Below are 12,646 nucleotides of genomic sequence, written 5' to 3'. Positions count from 1 at the left end.
TCTACTCTTATACTACACTTACTAATGTAGACCACAGCCCATAGTGACTGGCTCTCAGAAATACTTCTAACTCTCTCGGAACCTCTCCCTCAGCCCTTCTATTAAGAGTTAAGTCAAAAATCAACAAAACACATCATATGCTGGATCCAACTAACCTGTTTTTGACTAACTCGGAACCCTGGATCAAAAGCACACACACTGTGCTTTGTAAACCCAAACATACACAGGACTATTTAACTAATAGAGCCTGAGCAACTTACTTGTCACCATCACTACTTACACAGCCTGGGCAGAGCAGAACAGAACAATCAAAACTCCTTCTGAGTTTCAAAAATGCTGGTGATATCTATTAATAAAGCCAGGCTAACTAAAGACCACATTGTCTATTTAATTTATAGCTACTTATCTCTAGATAGAAAGACACATTTCCAAACAGTTTCATCCCCTGGTCAGCATTACTTGCATTCTACAAACAGATGTTACCCTACTTCTGGAGGGATTTCTAAGGAGAAAGGATGAATATAAAGAGTTTAAAAAAAAAAAAAGACTACCTAAACATTACAGGTATGACAGAAAATTCTTGGCAACCACCCATGAATTGTATTAAGAAAGACAACAGAAGAGGGTGTCAGAACGGCCCTTCAGCCTTAAAAAATTGTGACTGTCACAGAAATGGGAGAGACAGGTAAGGAGCAAACTTGAGAAAAAGCTGTTGTGCCTAGGACACCAGAAAAGATAAAAGCTTTACTGCTAACATACTGCACTGCAACTACTCACTGTCAGTGTCAACAAGTAAGGATTGGCTAAAAATATTTTCATGACAATTTGAAGCTAAGCAAGAAGAACAAAACAGTGGATTTGACCATGCAGCTTATAAACACCTTTGTTAGTAAATCTAGGCGCTCTGCACCCATCAAAACCAGTACTTCAAGAGCAAAATGAGGCAAATAAAAGTTTGGTTACTCACAAGAATGAGACACAAAGTTGACAATTCTAATACATGCTCTAAAGCAATCTGTTTATTTTATGGAAAATTATGCACATCAGATTCTGCAGTTCATTTTGAGCACCAAGCCCCTACACGTCTAAATTGGTTATAACACCAAATTAGTACTCACACTTTGAGATGGATCTTTGTAGGTATCTCCAGTATTACAGTACAAGATAGCCTTTATACTGTGTTAATACTACAGCATATTATACTCAACTTTAAGAAAAACTTAACAGTAGTTAGTTTGCATAAATATTTTTTTTTTATTTATAGTTCACATTTTTAATGCAAACATTCTACTGGAAGAGTGTGGGGGAGAGATCTTTTCAGTCCTGAAACCTGTGTGTGCAATCTAGAAACAAGGCTTCCTTGAAATGCATGCAAGTTTTTTCTATTTCTTTTATTATTTTATTCAATAGCACCTTTAAATGGAATATCATAAACTAGTAAAGAACTGTCCATTCTTTGCATCTAGAAAACATCCAATTTCTGCACTAGCTTTGTGGAATCTCTCCATTCACCATATAAAAGTAGTTTAAGCACTGCATTAGGAAAAGTCTAACTAGCCAGCAATAGCAAGAGAATTGAAAAGCTAAGTTAATGAACATTACATAAGATTCAAAAACACCTTAGTATTCTAGAAAAATTGCAAGTATGCCACAAGTAGTTAATTTTCTCTCTGCTTTAGCCTCAAGCAGCATTAAACATCCTGAAGTCTAGAAGAGCATCAGCTTTTAGTAATAGATCCCTTGTCTGAAAAATTCAGAACACTAATGGGCATAGTCTAATAAACAGTCTATTAACCCTAAATAAAGGTCAATTGATCTACAAATTTTATCATACAGAGAATTCTAGACTGGAAACTGCTATGAAAGATGAGTATCTATGCTAAAGAGCAGCCATTTTATGGGGCTATTACCTTGTCCAGGTCTTGGGGTTGCAGATGTTCCAGCAGATGGCAGTTCAGCCTCCTGCCAATTAATTATAAATAACGTTATCTGAACGTTTGGCTCCATAGTACCTTTCATATTAAATCAGTATCAATATCAAGATTCTTACCTTTGCACTTGATTCTGGATCAAACCTTTCAAGGATTAATTTAGCAGTCTTGTACGTTTCCTTCTCCATTACTTCCTCAAGCTGGAAACAAAAAGTTCCACACATCAATACAGAATTCTTCAAAGTATTTTCCCCCCATATCCTCCCATTTACAAACAACTTAATTTTAGCAAAAGGTGATGCTTAGTCCAATAAACCAGTGGCATGTTCAGATACCTGCAGATTTGCTGGGTTCAATGGAAATTAAATTCTGCTTTCAAAAATAGTTTCTAAACTCTAATGGGCTACTTGTATTTAACAGCTTTATTGCAAGGAAACACCAAATATTGCTAATTGTTTACATATAATGAGGAGAATAATTACATGCACCAACTTCAATAATGGAATGTGCAAAAATCTATCAGCCATCATTATTGGAAGTTATTAGACATGACAAGCAAATGACAGGTAATTCCTTAGATTTATTTCCTCATAGCACTTAATGCTATTAATTTAAGGAAGGTCATTAGCCAAGTGCTTTACAGAATAAAGTCTCTGTGCCAATTAACTGCTGTCAGCATCGATTTTAGATTATTTATTAGCAGAAGCAATTAGCTTGCTGCAAATGCTGTGAAAACTCACTAACTAGAGAACAGCCATGGAATTTGCTCAAATGACTTTAAAGGCTGGATCTCCATCTTTACAGCGATTCAAACCGCTTTTCAGAAAAAAGGGAACATGTTAAGAATTTAAATAAAAAAATTACTGAGAACTATGCATACTTTAGAGAGTGTAATTAAAGCACTTCATTATTACAGCATTTTATTTACAATGCACTCAAGTGGCTTTATAGCTAATACATGGGCTTAATTAAAAAAGTAATCACTAGTAAAGTACCATTTTAGTGGTTAACAGCCAATATCAGAAGAAGCTTAACTTTAAAACAGATAGTTGAAGTTATGACAAATAGCTAATATGTACAGAAATCATAATGTATTCTACAGTATCTTAAGCAGACCTTTTCTCCTAGATATGCTGACTAATGGCCATGTTCAGCTAAAAGGGGGGGGTTTGTTTGTTCTTAAGTTTGCTGTTGGCATAAACTGCAAAACTGAAAAGGTCAGTGGTCAAAAAATTAAGTTCTCTCAGACTCATTTATCATTGCTAAAAGAATAAATGGTGCAGGTTAACATGACTTTTATGCCATTATTTAGCTAGTAAGAAACTGAAGTTTCAGCCATTCTGCGTATATAGACCTTGCAGGGGTTTCACCTTTAGACAGACTTCCAAGTTACAAATAGACCTCAGAAGCTAAATAAAATTCACTCCATTTAATGGATACAGAGTATCCATTTAACACTCACTCCTACACACACTACCAGAAGTTTAAAGCAAGGAATACTATCCGGGCTGTTAATTAAGGACTGTTGAAACAAAAGAGAGTGAAGAGGGAAGTAAAAATCAATTTCCTAAAGTTGTATTTCAGCAGGACTTTGGAGTTAACCCACTAACTTCGTAAAACAAATGCCATATAGTGCAGTAAGATCAGAATTAAGGGTCTAATAGGAAAAATAAAGTATTTATTGCTTATAAAAGTGAAAACCATAAGGCAGACCTTTATATGAAGGGGTAAGGTTAGTGTGGTGAAGCTGCAAAGTGGGGAAGTGTTAACAGTCAGTGTCAATATCTAGCTCCCAAATCAAAATAAAAAACCCCGAGCCCCTTTACATCAATGAATGTATAATGCAGGCAATTGTCTTTATAGCCACACAGGAAAATGAGAAATAACCTTCTGCAGGACAAAGTGACCTTTAGAAAGAGAAAAAAACAGAATGCTCCACCATCACTTGACACTTTCCTTATCTAACACACTTCTTGCTATAGCAGTATTAAATAGGATGGTAGTTATTTGTGGATGTATAGGCTTTACAGAAACAGTAATGTTATTTTGAAATGGAGAAATTTAGTTCTCATCACAAGATTCAGATGTCAAAGTTATTCTTCACATTATAGAAGTTATCAGATAATTCAAGAAATTACTCTTCATATTTTGAAATTCATATATAGCTTTATAATTCTATTAAAGCTGAATCTGAACAAGAATTCAGTTTCACAACTGACTCTACAAATTTCTTGAAAATGTATAGAAACTGTCAAGATAGGATATATTTTTCTAAAATCAATTAAAATTTGGCTGACAATACCAAATAAGGAATCAAATAGGTCAAAGATTACTTACTCCTTCAGCAAATTAATGTAATTACTAGAAGCAAATAAGGACCTGTGTCAAACTTAAATACGTTTGCATAACAGAAGAAACTGGCTTGTGCACTGCCATGGCAAGCTCATTTATAAATGCAAATCAACATACTGCCTTCTGGATTATTCACCATCCTGAAGCATAACCTTGGAAAGGTTAACCTAGTGCTGAGCACTGGCTCACTAGCACAGCAAATTGCTCGACACCTCCTGCTCTTTTTTCCATAATATACTCTGCTCTGAGATCCAAAACTTTTCCCACAAAAACATTTTCTACTTTCTGCCAAGGGCTAATTCATAGTCTATTATTATCAAGCTTAAATGCTGAGTAACCAGATCACAAGTGAACTGTCTGTGAAAGTTAATACCAGCCTAATCATGGATTTTTCAAACTTATTTCATGGAATTAACCACACCTTAATAAAGAAGCATGGTCATGTACCACATTCTCTCCTACGAATAATTGCATGGATGGCGTCATTTCCAACTGGCAATGAAACGGAATTCCTGTGGCAACGACATCAGTTGCCTATATTGAAAAGTAATACAAGTAATGTATTTCAAGCTTCCTGTAAATGTGATTTAGCAACTGGAAGTCTGAATTATTGGCACAGTGCAAACTACTTATTTGCCATACTACCACATGAGTTCTTAAATTGAATTACTTATTATATCAAACCCAACTATGGAGAGGTATTTCTTTATGTTCACACAAAGCCACAAGATTAATTTCAGTCTACCGTGTAAGATATGCCAGTACATATAGCAAGTTTCCTTAAAATAGGAAATAAACCATTTAAGCCACAATAATCAAGTGTACTCTGGATAGATCCATGCAAACAGTAAAACAACCAAATTTACTGTTTTGTATGAACACTGCATGAAAGAAATACCTCATTTGATCATTCATCAGTAAGATTTTTAACCGTATTCTGAGCTTTCAATTCCACGTTTGCAGTACTCTAGCATATTTTGGATAGACAAGACTGGGCTTATACAACAACCAGCTCCTGGTGGAGTTTTTGTCATGTACTGAAGGTTATCAAAATATCTAAAGGTATAAAGTTCATTAAACAGTAGTTATTTTAAATAACAAAATTTGTATCCTGCATTTTTTCCTCCATTATTAGCATAACTCCAAGGCAGCCTTGAAATCAGACTTTTTTTGTGGAAAATTAACAGATGCAACTTTCTAAATTCTTACCTGAAATGGCTAGGAAGCCTGTCCAAGTCTAATATTACACTGAGCCTACTGTAACAGAGTAACTGAGTAAACTTCAGCAAAGTTTAATTCTAACATCAGCAAAGTAATTACTATACTATCTTTACAACTCTGTCCTCAGGCTAAGAATTATCCCATCTTTAAGACTGCTGCTCCACATGAAGTCTCCACTAATTCCCACTTGTAGCAGCTTAATACATGTCCTGTGCCCTTGCTTTAATATGCTTAACCCTTTGAACTTGCTCATCTATACACATTCAGGCTTAAGGGCTGACATCCTCATTAACTGAGAACTCTAAGGCCAAAATTACAGCTACAGTCACGAACACAACCAGAGTATCCCTTACCATCAAGGAGGGAAAAAAAATTGTATCTTGAAGTGGTGCCTTAATTATAGCTAATGAACTTAATCCCTACCCTCAATCCATAAAGAAACACTCAATGTGTTTTAAAGCTTTCACTAGGAAAAAAGTAGAGAGTCAGTTCTGTGGGGAAAAAAAAGTATTACACAAACTTTGAGTCAAAGTGCAGGACAGACAGTATTAATGGGCATTTCCAGATGAAGTATCTGTATTTGTCAGGTATTTTACCCACATGAACATCCATGTGATTATGCCACCAAAGACTGAAGCCTTTTGAAAAGAACTGAAATTCTATTGAGCAGCTCACTGCACAGCCACCAGGGCATTACATCTAGTAGAGGAGGAGCTTACTGTTATAGGTACCCTTCAGCATGTAAGTAATGTCATTAGGGAAAAGGTGGACCACATGCCTGTAAAACATAAGTACTGTAAGATTTTTCAAAAGGGCAATTGTCTTCAATATAAGATTTCTCCAGCAATCAGGTAGCTGAGCTGCAATGAAGTGAAAAACCATAGCTGTTATGCCAGGCTGATAGTGCCTAGACAACAATTTGCGTTACAAATAAACAGGAAATACATAATTTACTTATCCCAGGTACTTTGAGGATCACAATGTAAATATCTTAGTAACTAATCCTATTTGCAAACTCAGTAGCAAATCAGAATCCAACAGGGAAAAATTCCTCTCCCTCCCCCCTTCCCATTATTTTACTTCGTAAAGGTTTTTATTTTGTTTCACTAAAAAGGTGTTGCTACAGTTATTTATAGCCACAGATAGTCCTAAGGAAGTTCATCCAAAACAAAACCAAATCCGAGTATTATCAAAACCAAATTATTACAGAATGCAACTTTGAATGTTTTTATCTAAAATACAAATTATATTCTGTCTCATTACCTGCATCCACTTTCAGCTCATTTCAACATGCTAGGTTTCATGTATGATGATCTAACTTTAATGCTTAATTGAATACCTTTAAATTATGATGAAACTCCCAAGTCAATCTCCTGAGTAAAAAATACCAACACCACACTGATTCAAGAGGTTGCAATAAATCTTCTGTTTCTGGTTCCTTGCTAGGAACTAGGCACCCATGAGATCAGGAGGTAATCATGCACCTTTTATTCCCCTCAGATTGAAAAATAGCTCAGTTATAGGTTATTGGACTTCCTAGAATGCTGTTTTACTAATCCTATTTAGAAGTTTGTCTTTAATGAATAAAGCTTGACATGCATATATACTAATGGCAATTTATATTTCCAAGTTTAAACTCTCCATAGTTACACTATAATTTCTGTATTGTTCACAAAGTATTCATGCAGTTTAACTACCACCTGCTCCTCTACAATGTTGTCTTGATTTTCAGCATATGCAAAATACACATTTACGTCTTGTTTCAACAGCATCAATTCCCAAAGTAAAAACTCTTCCCTTTATAAACCAGCTTTTTCCTAATGTTTTATTCAACGCCTTTTCTCTGAAGTGCTTCTCTCACACAAAAACTCAGCATTACTAGTTCTTCTAGAATAAATATGAAGATTTTCATGATTACAGAAAAAATAAACTTAAACTGAAACAAAGGCTTTACACTTAAGACTCCAAAAGCTGCTTTGATCTCCTTTGTGCTGCTTCTGTTCCAAGACCCTTCCCTCCAAAGCTACCCAATGACTATGTAAATTGGAGAGATAACTAATTTCAGTTAAGCATTTATAAAATAAAATTAAAAACATAGTTGTCATACACATTTATTTCATTCTCAGAAAATATAAGCCTCTCCAATTGCTTTTTTATCACCTCTCTAACCAAAGGACACTCCCATTTAATAGATTCTTTAAAGATTTGCAAATAAAAATGTTAGCAAATCCTCTTCACCAAAGGACAATGACATAATTAGGTTACAGGTTATCATTTTTACATCTACATTTTAAAAGCAATAAAATACAGAGTATAAGATCAGTGAAATCTGTTTCCCCTGTAAAGGCCATATAATACCAGACTCTTACCTGACTCCTTTTTGGGAGCTTTGTTGTGGTTTTTCTATTAATTTAGCTACAATGGCAAAATCCAGAAGGCATGAGGTGAACACTTTGGGAAACTCATTAACAATAAAACCTCATAATACAACTTTTGGAGTTTTCTGGGGGAGGAGGGGCTCTTTTGTTGGCGGGGCGGGGGGGTTATGCTTTGGTGGTGGTAGTTTTAAGTTTTGCCTTGCAAGGCAGGAGATGAAGCCAAAAACATAAGTAAACAGAGAACTTCCTTATGGAATGCTGAGTAGAAAGGAAACAGCTTTCAGCGTTACAAACTTTGCAAAGTGTGCAAGTTATCCAAGACTTAGAATCTCTTCCATCCTAAATTTGCCTTACTGAGATTAAGTGTTGATCCAGTTGAAGCAAGTAACAGTATGAAACTGGTGCATGCCAGGTAACTCATCCACACAGCTCACAAAATAGATGACCTCAAGACAACCAATAGGATTGATACATGACAAGATGAATTTTTTAGTGGAAAGAATGTAATGGAAGAAATATATAGTACAAAAACGAAGATGGAAGAGGATGGGAAATAAGTGGTCATGCAGTTAAGATATCATCAAATAACAGAATATTGTTTAAGAAGTGAATCCAGAAAAGACAGTAGTCCTTTTTGCTGTTTATGAACAAGATATTAAGTGATAGAGTAACTATCATAGTTGCACTCTATGTTCTTAAATCAGTACAACATCTTATGTTTTTTTATAATCCTAAAAGTATTCAGCAATGAGTAGGTTAAAGCATACATTTTAGTTTTCTGACAAAACACGATCACTTTACATAGATCTAGCAACACTAAAACACTAGGTTTAAGTTAAACTACAAGGAGACAATTTATTCTCATATGCAAGCAGTCCTTTGTAATTTGAGGGTAAGAAAAACATTGTGTGGTACTACAAAATGTATCAAAACAGAGGAACAGTAATAATTTCACCTCCCTCCCTCTGCTCTTCACCTATATATTACAATCAAACTCAACTTGTAGAGATGCAAAACCACTTTAGTGGACCATAACAACTAACTTTTCTTGAAGTTTTACTTACTATTTTTTTCTTTTGAGATTTTAAATCTTCCAGCGCATCATCTAAAAGAAGGACATCATATATTAGTTTTCAAATATAAATAAGATATATTTTCAGCACACTCTAAACATTGACTATGCCCTGTGAGATCAGGAAAAACTATGCACTGACCACTACCAACCCTACAACATTAGTAAACTTTGTGTAAAATAACCAAAGTCTTTATGTGAAAATAAATCATTTTAAATGCTGAAATTGCTTATAAATTATAGCCCACTTTTATCACTTTACAGTTATAACTATTAAAAAGTTTTATGTACCGTTTCCTCATTAAGCAAACCAATTCTAGCCAGTGCCCTGCTTTGACCTACATTAAAACTGGTACAACAATGGACCAAATACACTTAATCTCATGAGTCAAACTACAGAAAAAAAGCTTGAGGTCTAAGTATTAATATATCTGAGTACCAGATTTACTGGCTTCAGTATTTCACGTAAGCCTCTTAACACATGCTAGTTTCAAATGCCGGGTCAATTCTGAGCTTCAAATCTCAATCTATTTTACCCTTTCAATACTTTCAGTCTACAGCAAAAAACCCAGTTTTGAAAGAAAAAGGTACCAGGTCATTTTACTGCTAAATGTTAAAAGACTGTTACAACTCAGAGGCACAGCACCTAACCTCTCTAAAAGGAAAGTAAAGAAGAAAGGTCAAATGCACGTGGGATTTTCCTTTAAGTCAATGCTTGCAGCTTGGCACTCATGGAAAACTCACTGTAATAAATGATCACCTAATATGGAAGACATTCTCTTGATAAATCCATTTTCTACTACCTCCTTCACAGCAAGAAGAGTTTTACAAAAAACTTTACAACTTATTCCCCTTCTCAGCTCTACTGGACACCAGCAGTTCACTTCCTGTAAGATATAGCTATTTTTACCCATTTTTCAGTTTTCAAAAAAAGAAAAAGCTTTATAGAACTACAAAAAACCAAAACCAAAACCCACCGAAGTAAATATATAGATACTTTTTTGTATCTTTCTTTATAAGTATGCTATATACACTTTTTAAAGTTACTTCAGGAACACTACCATTACTTGAAATTAAGGGAACACATAATTACTTGAACTTTTCCAGAATGTAGAAACCCATTTTGATAAACCAGTTTATTAAAAGTACAAAATACCAAAACTGTGCATGTATATATTTGAAAGTTTATGCAATGAAAGGGTAACTACCACAATCCCTGAAGACAAATAGGACATGGAACAAGACCATATTTTACACTGGCCTGAACCAGAGAAGATAGACAATTCCAGGAATTGTGCATCTTCAGATTAATAAGGTACCTCCCTCCACCAAATTTTACATTTATATTAGAACACTGCCTCTCATGTAGCCCCACAGAGATCAGCACCTTGAAATGCACTGCAATGCAGCATGGTATCATGCAGCCAAACAAATAGTACAATACGGTCAGCTGTTAACAGTTACTTAAGAAACAGAAGCTGCTTTTGGTACAGAAATGCATAAAACATCTTCAAGCATAGCCTCCCACAAAGCAATGCAATCAGTTTAAAATGTGGGCATTTGTTTCTGATCACTTTACCTCCTGTGTTCAACAAGAACCTCATGAAACACCTGCCCCTTCAAACGTGACCAAATGGCAATTACTGCAAAGTACTCTCAAGAAACCAATATATCTCATCTTAATTAAACCTACAGAAAAGAAGAATTCATACTAGAGAAGTCAATACCTGCAAGATACCTCATTTATTTTCCCCAAACTTCGGGACAGATCCGCCTAAATCTCCCTCAACAGTTCTTTGCCTGACCAGTCTTAAAAACTGAAATTCTGTAATCTCTCTACATCACCTTCCCTAGTGTCTCAGTAGGAGTTTTCCACATTCAGAGCATGGTTCCCAAAACTGGTGTATGCTGGTAATCCAGCATAGAGCTTTACAGTACTAAATAATCATCTCCAGTGACTCAAAGTGTGATATTAACTTATCCCAGAATCAAAGGCTAGCTTTGAGCCACTCAGTTGCCAGCTTGCTCTCTCAGCTATGTTTTCTCCTGCTTTACTGCTCTAACTCTTGCACTGCGCATTTGATTTCTCTTTTCTGAATACAGGACTTATATCTTTCAGGTAAAACACTTCATTTTTACCTGATCTCTGGAACAATGCAGAAATAATTCCTTTTGGCATGTTCTAACATCTACTAAAAGCCTTTATACACAGGTTCAACAAAAGCACTAAATTTGCTTGTATGCTAAAAACAGCAATAAAAACACTTAGGCAAACTAGAAAAACATACATACTTCTTTTTTTTCTTATCCAGCCATGAAATGCAAATATATATTCACCTTAGAAATGAATCACACAGCACCACAGAATATATGGACAACTTTATTTCTACATAAAAATGTATGTCCTATGCTTGCATATCAAATGCAAACATTAAGTTTAAGAAAAATTCCAAAAGTGATGTTTAACTCGTAAGCTGTCACAAATTAAATACATCATGTTGTTCTGCAAGTCATAAAACATACTGCAACATTGAGGTTTTCCTGTATTATTGCTCACATCACCATGAGATATTGTTACAGGCTGGACTACTTTGAAAGAAGTCTCAAATGAATTCTAACTACTGCAGACAAGTGCCACAGATGCAGTTTTTAAGTTCTGCATTAGAATGAATCTGCATGTTCTTTAACAACTTTTTACATATATTTGAACACCTGCATTACCTTTGGTTTTGTTACATGACTCCAAATTTTCCTTAGCTCTCAAAACAGCACAAAAACACCTGCTTATCCCTTTTCAACTCAGGAAAATATAAGTATGCTTTGGAGAACTAGGGAGAGAAAAGCTATCTTGACAAATAAATTAAACACATCTGCTAGAAATCTCTTCTCTTGTACATAAAAATAACAGATTAAGACTGCTAGAATACTTGCAAGGTGTGGGTATTAAGGGAACTACCACTATTGTTTATATTTCCTTTCCCTCATTCCTACTTCTACACTACATTTTATTCCATTACACTTTGAAACATGCGAAGACAGGAGAAAGTTACCACAATTCTGCAAGTGAAGTGAAAGATTAAGCTGTTTCCTTCCTGTTCTTTCAAGATTTGTGTGGTTTAGCTAACAGTTTAGCTAATGCTACCCATTTCAGCATCAACCAAAAGGCTACTCTTCTTTTCCTGGAAGCCAAATTATCCAAAATATTTATATTTTCATAGCAAGTATCACTCCCAACTAGTTCCATATGCTAAAAAAAAAGACAGAAAAAATACTTACTATTCCTTTCTGTCCTTTTGGAAAAGAAAAAAATGAGCAGTGTTCTTATAAACCAGATTCTTTAAAACAGAAAGAAGAATTATATTAATCAAAATATATTACAGTAACCATTTCTGAAGTCATTTAGCAAACAGAAGGCTTAACAGATGAGATTTAACTTTGCAAATACAAAGAACAGAAATCTTCAAACAATATTTATACAGAAAAACAAAAATTAAATCAGTATCTTGTCAACGAGACATCAACATTGATCTAAATAAAATCCTCCTGTCTATTAAAATTGAACCAAGTATTACTATAGGTAGAAATACTACGGAACCAGCAGCAAGTAATATCATCGCTTGCTAAAGTGTTCAGTGTGAACTTTTTAAAATCAGGGTATGTGCAGCTAGCTGAAAATTACTTAGTCATCACTT

General features: G+C 34.8%; 1 protein-coding gene across 7 annotated transcripts in view; it reads right to left on the bottom strand.

Annotated features, from left to right (window-relative positions):
• The window catches only part of LNPK (lunapark, ER junction formation factor), a 45,642-nt gene that overhangs the window by 23,235 nt on the left and 9,761 nt on the right, over window positions 1-12,646 (bottom strand). For all 7 annotated transcript variants that reach the window (XM_075028393.1, XM_075028394.1, XM_075028398.1 and 4 more), the window contains 4 exons: window positions 12,231-12,289; window positions 8,947-8,987; window positions 2,051-2,131; window positions 1,911-1,962 (listed from right to left, as the gene is read on the bottom strand). In XM_075028393.1, coding sequence (XP_074884494.1) covers window positions 1,911-1,962; window positions 2,051-2,131; window positions 8,947-8,987; window positions 12,231-12,289 — 233 coding nt within the window. The remainder of the gene's footprint in view (window positions 1-1,910; window positions 1,963-2,050; window positions 2,132-8,946; window positions 8,988-12,230; window positions 12,290-12,646) is intronic.

The sequence above is a fragment of the Buteo buteo genome, chromosome 5 (assembly GCF_964188355.1).
Source record: "Buteo buteo chromosome 5, bButBut1.hap1.1, whole genome shotgun sequence".
Classification (NCBI taxonomy): domain Eukaryota; kingdom Metazoa; phylum Chordata; class Aves; order Accipitriformes; family Accipitridae; genus Buteo; species Buteo buteo.
Note: the sequence above shows the minus strand (reverse complement) of the source record. Positions and strands in the feature narration are given on the sequence as shown.